This window comes from Dipodomys ordii, unplaced genomic scaffold (assembly GCF_000151885.1).
Source record: "Dipodomys ordii isolate 6190 unplaced genomic scaffold, Dord_2.0 Scaffold105, whole genome shotgun sequence".
Lineage (NCBI taxonomy): Eukaryota > Metazoa > Chordata > Mammalia > Rodentia > Heteromyidae > Dipodomys > Dipodomys ordii.
This window is the reverse complement of record NW_012267321.1, coordinates 340,019-351,266: the sequence shown is the minus strand read 5'-3', so window position 1 is coordinate 351,266 and position 11,248 is coordinate 340,019. Positions and strand designations below refer to the sequence as shown.

The window sequence follows — 11,248 nt, the reverse complement described above, 5'->3', positions numbered from 1 at the left end:
CGGGACCTCGGGGCTCCGGGAGGACGCGGGCAGCCCCGGTGCCCGTCGTGGTGAGCAGCGCCGACGCGGACGCGGCTCGGCCGTTGCGGGGATTGCTCAAGTCTCCGCGCGGGGCCGACGACTCGGAGGACAGCGAGCTGGAGAGGAAGCGCAAGATGGTCTCCTTCCACGGGGACGTGACCGTCTACCTCTTCGACCAGGTACGGGGGCGGGGCCTGCTGAGGGGGCGGGGCTGAACAAGCCGGTCGTCTTGGGGGCGGGGCCTGGGGCGGGGTTGCCAAGCCTGGGTGGGCTACGTTGGAGGGCCTAGGAGGAAGGTGGTTCCAGGCCCCCAAGTCGACTACCTGAGGCCCACATATGGGAGGTAGATGGGACGGACAGGGCGGATGGAGGCGGCTTTGAGATCGCTTTGGGTTAGGGCATCTGACTGGCAGAGCCGAAAGAGGGGAGCACCCCCCAAGTGGGCGTGGCCTGACAGTGGGCGGAGCGGGACGTAGAGATCGGATGTGGGCGTGGCTTATCGGTGGGCGGAGCCCTCTGTAGTCAGGTAAGGAGATTAGGTTTAAGGCTGACCCAAGGCTTCCCAGGCAGATTCAGGGCTAGGCCTCTGCTCCAGAGAGTGAGGTCAGTGTTAGCAGCCGTTTCCACCTGTTAGGGGGACACAGTGGGTGGCCGTGACTGAGGGTTCATCCCCTCTCCTTTCCATTCGCTTGCCGTCCCAGGAGACACCAACCAACGAGCTGAGCGTGCAGGGCCCCCCCGAGGGGGACACGGACCCATCAACGCCCCCAGCGCCCCCGACGCCTCCCCACCCCGCCACCCCCGGAGATGGGTTTCCCAGCAACGACAGCGGCTTTGGTGAGGGAAGAGGACCGCTTGGGGGCGGGGCCGACAGCGGGCGTGGGGAGTTGGCCCTGGAAGGGGAAAGGCGGAGCCAATGTGGGCAGGGCTGGCTGCGAGGACCTCGGAGGTGGGGCCTGGGAGGAGCGGAGCCTGCACGGGAGCGGGAGCGGGAGCCCGGGGACCCGCGTGTCTGATGGGTGCCCGCCCTCTTCTATCCTGGCAGGAGGCAGTTTCGAGTGGGCGGAGGATTTCCCCCTCCTCCCCCCGCCCGGGCCCCCCCTGTGCTTCTCCCGCTTCTCCGTCTCGCCTGCACTGGAGACCCCGGGGCCCCCCACTCGGGCCCCCGACGCCCGGCCCGCAGGTACCGTTACCTCCTGGTCCATCTCTGGACTTGTGGCCTCTTCCTTCTTGGTTCTCCCTCAGCCAGCTCAGAACCAAGACCCATGGTCTTGGGCTGTCACGCCGCACCCCCACACCCCCAGTCTCAGTCCCCCCCCCCCACCTGGCTTCCGTAGGAAAAAGTATTGGGCAGCTCCGTTGCGGATGCGGAAGCCCGGGGAGGGGGGCGCGGTCTCACCGTGGGCCTGTGGCTGGGCTGGCTGGCGAGGACGGAGGGAAGGGAGGATGATGGGGGGGCCTCGTGTAGCTCCGCTCACTTGGAGTGACCCAGAAGCCAAGAGCCTGGCCCTTCCCCATAAACTCACATTACTGTCTCCATCCTCAGGCCCCGTGGAGAACTGACTCCCCAGAGACCCGACCCTCCTGCACCCCCAGACGAGGGGCTGAGAGTGGAATCCTGTGTGGATGACGGAGTCACTGCCACTGCTGCAGACGCCGCCTCCGGGGAGGCTCCCGAGGCCGGGCCCTCCCCGCCCCCCACCACGTGCCAAACGGGAGGCCCCGGCCCCCCGCCCCCGAGCCCCCCAGCCACCTCCCCTGACACCCCCGATCCCCTCGGTGCCACATGAGGCAAGAAGCCCCTCGATCTTCCCGGAAAGTCACTTTTCTTGGAACTGAACTGAATGAACTCTTCAGGGCCTGGAGCCCCTTGACACGCGGGGGCCCAGCTTCCCCCACTTGGCCCATTCAGGCCGCAGGCTTCGGACCCCCGCCCCGCCCCGCCTGGCCCCTGGAGGGGCCTCCAGTTCAAACCTTGACGTGGCATTTTCACATTATTTAAAAAAGACAAAAATGACTTTTTGGAGGAAGGCAGGGCCTGTGTGTTTGCGGAGGGGGGGCAGGGAGGACAGTCCCCATGCACAAGGCCTGGGGCAAGGGGCGCCCACGCATTGGGCAGGGCCAAGACCCGCAGGGCTGACAGGAAGCTGTGTTGGGGGGACCAGGTAGCCCTGCCTCAATTTACCCACCTTCCCATATGAACTTCAGAAAGCCCCCTGCCATTTGCTGCCCCTGTGCACACTCCCTGTTTTGACCTTTGAACTCCTGGCCTGAGGGAGGAGGGTGGCACACGAGTGCCCCTCAGTGGCAAACCGTTCACATAGCTCTGCTGCATCCACTCCCCCTGCTTCCTCTGGGCCCACATTAAGAAACCCCACACTCCCCAGTCCTTAGCAATAGGCAGCTTTCCAAATTGCTGCTCAGGTGGGGGGCTGAGGTTGGGGCTAGCACCCACAACTGCCTATCCTTGGGAAAGGCAGGCAATTTGGAGGTGACCAGCCACTCCAGCATTCCACAAGCTCCCCCAGTTTTATCCTGACCAGAATTGATTTCATCTCTTTATAACTTCCCCTGAGCCATTTCTGTCAGTGATCTCGCCAATGGGTCCTTCCAGGTGCCCTGGAGCGGAAGTGCCACAAGAGGTGTATCCCTCCAGATGAAATATGGACACATTGTTGGCAGCAGTTGGGGCTTTACCAACCCCCACAGGGCAGGATACCCAGCAGAGGCAAAGCCCACAGCCCAAGGCTGAGGCCCAGAGCTGAACAACCAACCTAGTGGGAGCTGTAGCTGAGGCTCCCAGGACCTGCCTGCGGAAAGGGGCCTTCCAGGTGCAGGTGCCTTTGCCTGGCCCTGTAGCCAATATGGCCCAAGATAGGCCCCACCCACCCTACCAAGGCAATCAGCAACTGGGCCCAGCGCCTCTAGCACCACCAGGGGAGGACTAACAAATCCAGTCCAGCTGCTAGCCCAGAACTGCTCCTGGCAGGGTAGTATACTTCTGCAGTATCAGCACATCTGAGCATATAGCATCGGGATTAAAGATGTCAAGGCAGTTCTTGGACAGCCTGGGCTACACAGCAAGACTTGTACTTAAAAAACAAAACCTCTGTGCACCACAAGTGGAGACATGGAACCAACCAGTCTTTGGTCTCTGGGAAAACCATGTGTACTATAACTAGCCAGATCTTAGATTTGGGGTTATCATAAGCTGAGATGCACACCGTACAAGGTGAATCTGCAGGTCTGGTGCCACACTGCCACCCAGGACTATACTGCGGACAGTGTTGTCCAGGTTCCCAGTTCACAGGCCATGGCTGCCTCCCTAAGTGCTTCTCTATTGTCTAGATTGCCCTGTTCCCAGCCCTGAGCAAAGGTAGAGGCTGAGGATCAGAGGTTTCAACTTCCAAGGGTCATTCCCCAGCACCAGCCAATTCTCATCAGGCCTATGGGCTTCTGAGAAAGTGCATGGAGCTCTCTGGGCCACACCAGCCCTCCCATGTGCCAGGTACACAGGGCCCCAGCATCTCAGCTCTGCCAATGCCAAAGAATGAGGGGGTCTGCAGGCGCAAGAGGTTCATTAATATTAAGATTACCAACAGTGTGTGGATTACAAAGAAGGAAAGAGGAGCTAGAGGTGAATTTTCCAAATGGGGGAACCAGGATCCACAGCCCCAGGGCCCAGGGGTCCGGCCACCCGGGCGGGGCAGCTCCAAAATAAATAATGGACTTGGGGACGGGTCAGGGCTGCTCCTGTTTCTTCTTCACCGAGATCCGCTTCTTTCTCGCTGCTAGCATCTCATAGAAGGGGTCCACACTCACCGCAGCCCTGGGCGGAGAGGAGTCGATGAGGGCCAAAGGCCAGGCCCAGCCTCCTCCCTCAGCCCTAGCCTCCTCCCTCAGCCACCCCGCAGGCTCACTGGATGGACTTGATCCACTCGTCCTTCTCCTCCTGCGTGGGGGCGGAGATGCGGTAGACCATGTGGTTGCCCTCCACCACGCGCCCGTCCGCCTCCGTCTTGCAGGCCTTGATGAGCTGCCCCTTGTTGTTGGGGATATAGAGCTCAAAGCAGTTCTGTGGGCAGAGGGAGGGGTAGTAGTTAGGGACTGGGGCCGTGGTCAGCGACAGGAAGCAGGTAGCACAGGAGGGAGGGATCCTCCCCCTCCCCCCCCCCCCCCGCAGTCTCACCGGCTTCCTGGGGTCATCCACCTCCCGGATGCTCAGGTTCTCCAGTGGGATGATGCCCCGGGGCTCCTTGTCCTGTGGGAGCAGGGCCGGCTCAGCTCAGGACCCACAACCCAGCCCCCTCTCCACGCTTCCCCCACGTGGCCCGGGCCCCCCACACCCACCGTGGTGTACTCGAAGTAGTAGAGGCAGTTGTCGGTGAGGATGAACCAGCGCCGCTTCCAGGTCTTCACCCGGCCCCCTGAAAGGGAAGGGGAGGGGCCGGGCTCAGGGGTGTGGCCTCCTGGGGGCGGAGCCTCCTGGAGGCGTGGCCTCCCGGGGGCGGAGCGGCCGGGGCCTAGGACAGAGGAGGCGCGGAGCAGAGAGGCAAGCAAGCGGGCCAGGCCAGGCAGGGACAGGCCGAGCCCCAGGAACGGCCCACCCCCGGCTCCCCGGCTCGAGGCCGCGGCCCCCACCCCCTCCCGTGGCCCGCGGGGCCGGGCCGGCCGGGTACCTACCTCCTGGGGCAGACAGCGAGAAAGCAGGCAGGACCGGGTGCAGAAGGGAAGGCAGAGTGGGGGCCCCAAGAGCCGCAGCGACAGAAAAGGCGGGCGGGGCGCGGGGCGGACAGAGCACAGCGGAGACAGAGAGGAGGCGGGGAGGGAGAGAGGGGGAGAAAACCAGTTACATCCACTCGAGGGCAGGGCAGGGCGGGCGCGGGGAGCCCAGCTCCGCTCCCCACCCATGTTCAGCCACGGTGCCAGCCAGGGGCACCCGCCCCACTCCACAGGCCCCGCATTTCCACCCTTCCCCGCCCACGAGCACAGGCTGCTGGCTGGGGCCCTTTCCCTCTCTGGGGGCCCAGGGCCTCCGCGGCCAGCAGGCACCCTACTGGAGCTTGCCATTTTGCTTCTGACACCGAGCCTTGCTCACTTCGCCCAGGCCGCCCTCAAAAGCCCGGTTTATAGACGGACACAGCACGCCTGGCTGCCGTGCACAGGCCGACACCCTTGGGGGCAACATTTTGCTTCCTGGGCACCAGAGGCTCATGTCTGAAATCCCAGCGACTCAGAAGACTGAGGTCTCAGGATGGCCGTTCACCTCCAGGTCCTCCATGACTTCAGCCATGAGCAAGAAAGCTGAGCAAGTTTGAGGCACTAAGTTAAAGCCCCAGCGTCAGCACCATAAAGAAAAAGTGGCACAAGCCGGGCGCTGGTGGCTCACGCCTGTAATCCTAGCTACTCAGGAGGCTGAGATCTGAGGATCGCGGTTCAAAGCCAGCCCGGGCAGGAGAGACCGTGAGACTTTTATCTCCAGTAAACCACCAGAAAACCAGAAGTGGCGCTGTGGCTCAAGTGGTAGAGCGCTCGCCTTGAGCTGAAGAGCTGAGGGACAGCGCCCAGGCCCATGACGGACAAAAAAAAAAAAAGCCACCCTAGCCACACAGGCCACAACTGGGATCTCTGTGTGGCAACTTCAGTGTGTCAGGGTAACAGAGCTGTACTGTTTCCAGGTCTGTCCCAGTGTCATGACTGCCACCTTCTGTGCCCTGTGCCCAGCATTTCACCCAGGCTGTACCCATCCTCTACCTCCCAGCTAAGGCAGGAGTCCCTCTGGAAAGCGGACATCCTCCACAAGGCTGTGGGGGCCCAGGGCAGGACACCAGGGACAGCCACCACATGGCTGCACAATGAGGCCGATGAATCCTGCATACCGGGTTACCCGCTTCTCCCAGCAGCCTCCGGGCTGAGGGCAGGGCCTAGCCGTAAGAGGGCTCCACAGTCTTGTGTGGGGAGAGAAGGGTTGCTGTAGGCTCAGCACCCACCCACACCAGCTTATTTTCACACCAGGTTCAGAGAGGTCTAACTACTTCCTCAGACCACACAGCACGTTCCTGTGGAAATTGAATCCTAATCCAGGCCACTCATTTGCCCCTAGCAGGGTGGCAGAGGGAGAGAGCAGGGGCCGTACCCAGCTTAAGGAGCCAGCCCTCCCGGTCGGGGTTGAAGAACGTGTGGGTCAGGTCATTCCCATCATCCTCTGGGATCTTGAAGGGCTCATTCCGGATGCTGTCGTAGAGGTTCTGGAGGTTGGGAGGGGGGCAGGTCAGCAAGGCCTTAAGGGGCAGGGATATAGGGCGGGGGGAAGAAAACGGGGTGCACCATGTGATGAAAGCAGGGGAGCAGAAGGAACCCCAGGGAGGGGAGAAGAGACACAGGGGAAGTCAACAGAGAATTAGAGTATGGCTTGAAGGAAGAGACAAGCCCAGAAATGACAGAGACATATGCATGCCAACTATCTAATCCATTCCCACTCCAAATGAGTCCGGCCAGCCAGCTCAGGCTTCGGGAGGTACTAGGGGCCAGGGAAGGAAGGGGCCGGGGAAGGGGGCTGACCCTCAGCAGCTCCTCAGGCAGGTCCCCGCCCTCGTTGATGCCTCGGTTCATGGCCACAAAACGCTCCAGGCCTGGCTTGTCCCGGACGTTGGGGTTGTGCAGGCTGGTGTTCAGCATGATCACGGCGAAGGACAGCACATAGCACGTGTCTGCACCAGAAAGGATGAGTGACACTCCGTGCCTGATCCCAGCTGCCCTGCCCCCTCCCACACTCCTCCCACCCCGCTTGGACCCAGCAGTTGCCCCCACCTGTGGACTGGAAGACTCCAGGGTTACACAGGCAGTAGCGCTGGGCGAAGGCCTCCATCATGCGGTCAATTTTCTGGGCCTCTCCAGGAAGACGAAAGCTCCAGAGAAACTGCCTGGGGTGGACCAGGAGAGGGGGGTGTCAGGGAGGGAGAGCCGCTCCCCCCAGCCTGTTAGGGTCTGGCCTGACAGAAACGCCAACCTTCGGGGCTCTACTGTTGTTTGGACAGGGGACTCCAATCTGACCAAAAAGCACTGGCCGTAGGACAATTGGTCCAACAGGACTCTTCCAGGGGCTTCTGCTGTCATGGAGGAGGGGTCCCTGGGGAGTAAAGCTAGTACATGGGGACCTGCATCCAAGCCATTCCTGAAGGAGGCTCTCATCCGGGGCAATCAATTCCTCAGTGACCCTTCTGAGGATGGCCTGTCACATGCAACTAAGAAAGCCCTGCCAGGGCTGGGAAGGTGGCTCAGTGGTAGAGTGCTTGCCTCGAATGCATGAGGCCCTGGGTTCGATTCCTCAGCATCACATAAGCAGAAAAAAGCCGGAAGTGGTGCTGTGGCTCAAGTGGTAGAGCACTAGCCTTGAGCTGAAAAGCTGAGGGACAGTGCCCAGGCCCAGAGTTCAGCCCCCACGACTGACAAAAGAAAGAGAGAGAGAGAAAGCAAGCAAGCCAGCCAGCCCTGCCAGGGCACCGCAGCCCTCCCCACCGGGATGTCCCGCTCACCTGAGGGCCTGCACCAGGTTGAGGTCGGTGAACTCGTGCAGATCTACAAAAGCATGGAGCACTGCCAGGTTCAGCTCTTCCCTGGAGGACAAGGATAAAGATTACACAGTGGAAAGGACCTGGGGCCGTGGACTGGGAGCAGGCAGGAGGCAAAGCATGGGTGCTGCGCCATTTTTTTTTTGTTGTTGTTAGTCCTGGGGCTTGAACTCATGGCCTAGGCGCTGTCCCTGAGCTCTTTTGCTCAAAGCTTGCTCTCTACCACTTTGAGCCACAATGCCACTTCTGGTTTTTCTGGTGGTTAACTGGAGATGAGAGTCTCACGGACTTTCAAGCTAAGCCTGGCTGCAAACTGCAATCCTCAGATCTCAGCCTCCTGAGTAGCTGAGATTACAGGTGTGAGCCATTGGTGCCCTGCAATACCTTTACATACAGCAAGTAAAATCTTGGTCCTTTTTTTTTTTTTGGGGGGTCCGGTTGTGGGGCCTGAACTCTGGGCCTGGTCACTGTCCCTCAGCTCTTCAGCTCAAGGCCAGCGCTCTACCACTTGAGCCACAGCGCCACTTCTGGCTTTTTTCTTTTTGCTTATGTGGTGCTGAGGAATTGAACCCAGGGCCTCATGCATGCAAGGCAAGCGCTCTACCACTGAGCCACCTTCCCAGCTCCAATCTTGGTCCTTTTTCCTTTTTCTTTTTTTGTCAGTTGTGGAGCTTGAACTCTGGACCTGGGCGCTGTCCCTCAGCTCTTCAGCTTGTCAAGGCTAGTGCTCTACCACTTGAGCCACAGTGCCACTTCTGGTTTTCTGGTGGTTTATTGGAGATAAGAGTCTCACAGACTTTCCTGACCAGGCTGGCTCTGAACTGAGATCCTCAGATCTCAGCCTCCTGAGTAGCTAGGATAACAGGTGTGAGCCACCAGCGCCCAGCTAAAATCTTGGTCCTACTGATGGCTCAGGCCAGGGTGGGAGCACTCCACTCCTAGAAAGAATATGCACCCTGGGAATCCTGGTTCCCAGTGGGAGATGCAGCCAGGCACTGGTGGTTCACGTCTGTAATCCCAGCACTGGCAGTTCGGTTCTCATCTGTAATCCCAGCTACCTAAGAAGCTGAGATCTGAGGATCAAAGTTCAAAGCTAGCTTGGGCAGGAAAGTCAATGAGACTCTTATTTCCAGTGAACTAGAAGTGGAACTGTGGCTCAAAGTGGTAGAGCACTAGCCTTGAGCAAAAAAGCTCAGGGACAGCGCCCGGGCCCTGAGTTTTAGCCCCACAACCAAGAACAACAACAACAAAAAGTAGACGTGCAGTGTACATGCTGGCCACCCACTGTCACCCCTCCCATGTCCCCCATGCCACCCCCAGACACAAATGTCCCTGAGCTCCCCCAGAACCACCAGGCTCCTCCTCACTCAGGGCGACAGATGTGACCCTACTGGTCCCCAGGCATCCACCATCCAGACTCATGCTCCTCGACTTCCAGCCACCCCTGTGGCTCCCTGGACAGCAGCCAGGGTACCCACTCTCTGCAGACACCCCCAAGCCCCATTTGATCCTCAGTCACAACACTTAACCCATAGAAAGTCCCTGAACCCCCAAGTCGATCCACTCTGTTATAGCCTAGTCAGGGCCTCTCCGGGAACTCTGTTCCACTGGTGTGGGGCAGAAGGGTGAAGCCCGCAGGCTCACCTCTCCCCCAGGTAGTCCCCAATGGCCGTCTTGTTCAGCCCCTCGCCCTTGTACAGGAAGCGGGCAATCTCCTCCGGTGTGTTCTGCAGGAGCTCGTTCTCCACCAAGAACTGGATCCCCTGGGGGAGGGAGCAAGGAGAGGTTGGGTGTCAGTCAGTGCAGAGGCCAGAAAGCCATGGCTCCTGCACCTCTGTGACCCCCCAACCACTATAGACAGGACCCGGCTCCACCTGGGGTCTGGTCCATGTGCCCTGCCTAGTTAACTCCCGGACCCAAGCCAGGCCAGCAGAGAACAGATGCTCAGAACGTGTTTGCTAAAAGACTACACAACCTCAGGTAAGGGTCTCTGATAAGAATAAAGTGAGAACCGGTTACTAGACCTCAGCCTAGCAGGGCAGTGCACATGGCCTCCAGGCTGGAATGGACAATTCTCTGGCTTCCTTGTGTGGAGGAGACTGGCCCACCACAAGGACATCTTTTTTTTTGTTGGTCGTGGGGCTTGAACTCTGGGCCTGGGCGCTGTCCCTGCGCTCTTCAGCTCAAGGCAAGTGCTCTACGGCTTGAGCCACAGCACCACTGCTTAAGCCACAGCGCCACTTCTGGTTTTCTAGTGGTTACTGGAGATAAGAGTCTCACAGATGTTCCTGGCCAGGCTGGCTTTGAACCGTGATCCTCAGATCTCAGCCTCTTGAGTAGCTAGGATTACAGGTGTGAGCCACTGGTACCCGGCCACAAGGACATCTTACTCAGAGCTATGGCATCCCTACCCCCAGAGCAAGCAGGGTCAGTTCTCTGTGGGTCCTGGCTGTGCCTACCACAGGATGTGGAAGGGGGGCCTAGAACCCTCCAGAAGCCTCAGCAAATGCATGTCCACCTGGCCAGTGTTCCCACAACAAATGGACAGCTAGTGTCTGAATCCAAGGATTGGCATCACCCTTCTGGAAGCTAGAGGCAATGACGACCCCTTCCGAGATATCTGCCTGGGGTTGCCCTCACCTTCTTGGGGTCCATGTTGAATTTCTTCCGGCCCATGGCCATCTTCCGGTTCCTCTGTAAGGTCTTACTGCAAGGGGCAGAGTGGTCAAAGGTCAAAGCCTGGCCATGCCTGGCCCTGGCCAAACCCCTGACCTCCAAGCTGCTGGCTCCTGACATCTCACCTGCCTTCATTGGCCTCCAGACCTTCCACCTCACTCATGGCTTCACTCAACTCCTCCCGCAATCGCTGGATCTCCACCAGCAGCTCCTGCTTCCGCCGCCGGATGTTCTCCAACTCCATCCGCTCTTCCGGAGTCAGGTCCGGGGGTTCTGGTGGGCCGGGGACAGGGTTCAAGAAATCAGTTCTGCCTGGGTACTGGTGGCTCCTGCTTGTAATCCCAGCTGCTCAGGAGGCTGAGATCTGAGAATAGCTGTTGGAGGTCAACCTGGGCAGGAAAGTCCCTAACACTCTTAGCTCCAGTGAACCACCGAAAAGCCGGAACTGGAACTGTGGCTCAAAGTGGTTGAGAACTAGCCTTGAAGAGAAACTCAGGAACAGGACCTAGGCCATTGATTCAAACTCTAGTACTGGCAGACTCCCACCCCCTAAAAAAGAAATTCTGGGGGCTTAAGAACCGAGGATCCTGCAATCTGGGGCAAATGGGGCAGGGTTAGGAAGTGGGTCTGGAGGAGGTCTGGGTCCCTCGGCCCTTGGAGCAGGAGGGAATCTGGGATCCATATTCCTAAATCTGGGGGACAGGCGGGACAGAGCCCGAGCACTTAGGTGTAGGGCAAGAAGAGGGCTGGAGGTGTGAACATGGGGTCAATTACTCGGGCGGAGACCGAGGCCTCGGTTGAGCGGCTCCATTAAGGGGAGAGTGGGGTGGCCGGGACCCCAACGGAGGAAGCGAATGTCAGCTCCTAAGGAGAACTGGGAAGAGAGAGGACGCGGCCCCGAACGTGCCCGGACTTTGCCTTCGGAAAGCCGGTGCTCCGCACCCCAAGATCTCTGCGCCCCCCCCCGCACCCCTCCCCAC

At 59.8% G+C, this 11,248-nt stretch overlaps 2 protein-coding genes across 2 annotated transcripts in view; one reads left to right on the top strand and one right to left on the bottom strand.

The window, feature by feature from the left end:
* Positions 1–1,811, top strand: part of Lmtk3 (lemur tyrosine kinase 3) — a 15,593-nt gene extending 13,782 nt beyond the window's left edge. The window contains exons 13-16 of the mRNA XM_013027562.1: positions 4–200; positions 723–858; positions 1,067–1,204; positions 1,618–1,811. Of these exons, the coding sequence (XP_012883016.1) occupies positions 4–200; positions 723–858; positions 1,067–1,204; positions 1,618–1,811 (665 nt within the window). The remainder of the gene's footprint in view (positions 1–3; positions 201–722; positions 859–1,066; positions 1,205–1,617) is intronic.
* Positions 1,812–3,582: 1,771 nt separating this feature from the next.
* Cyth2 (cytohesin 2) overlaps positions 3,583–11,248 on the bottom strand; it is an 8,316-nt gene continuing 650 nt past the window's right edge. The window contains exons 2-12 of the mRNA XM_013027871.1: positions 10,394–10,541; positions 10,233–10,299; positions 9,237–9,355; positions 7,557–7,637; positions 6,832–6,944; positions 6,583–6,731; positions 6,158–6,269; positions 4,372–4,448; positions 4,211–4,282; positions 3,942–4,096; positions 3,583–3,850 (exon numbers count right to left, since the gene is read on the bottom strand). Coding sequence (XP_012883325.1) covers positions 3,763–3,850; positions 3,942–4,096; positions 4,211–4,282; positions 4,372–4,448; positions 6,158–6,269; positions 6,583–6,731; positions 6,832–6,944; positions 7,557–7,637; positions 9,237–9,355; positions 10,233–10,299; positions 10,394–10,541 — 1,181 coding nt within the window. The 3' untranslated portion in view covers positions 3,583–3,762. The remainder of the gene's footprint in view (positions 3,851–3,941; positions 4,097–4,210; positions 4,283–4,371; positions 4,449–6,157; positions 6,270–6,582; positions 6,732–6,831; positions 6,945–7,556; positions 7,638–9,236; positions 9,356–10,232; positions 10,300–10,393; positions 10,542–11,248) is intronic.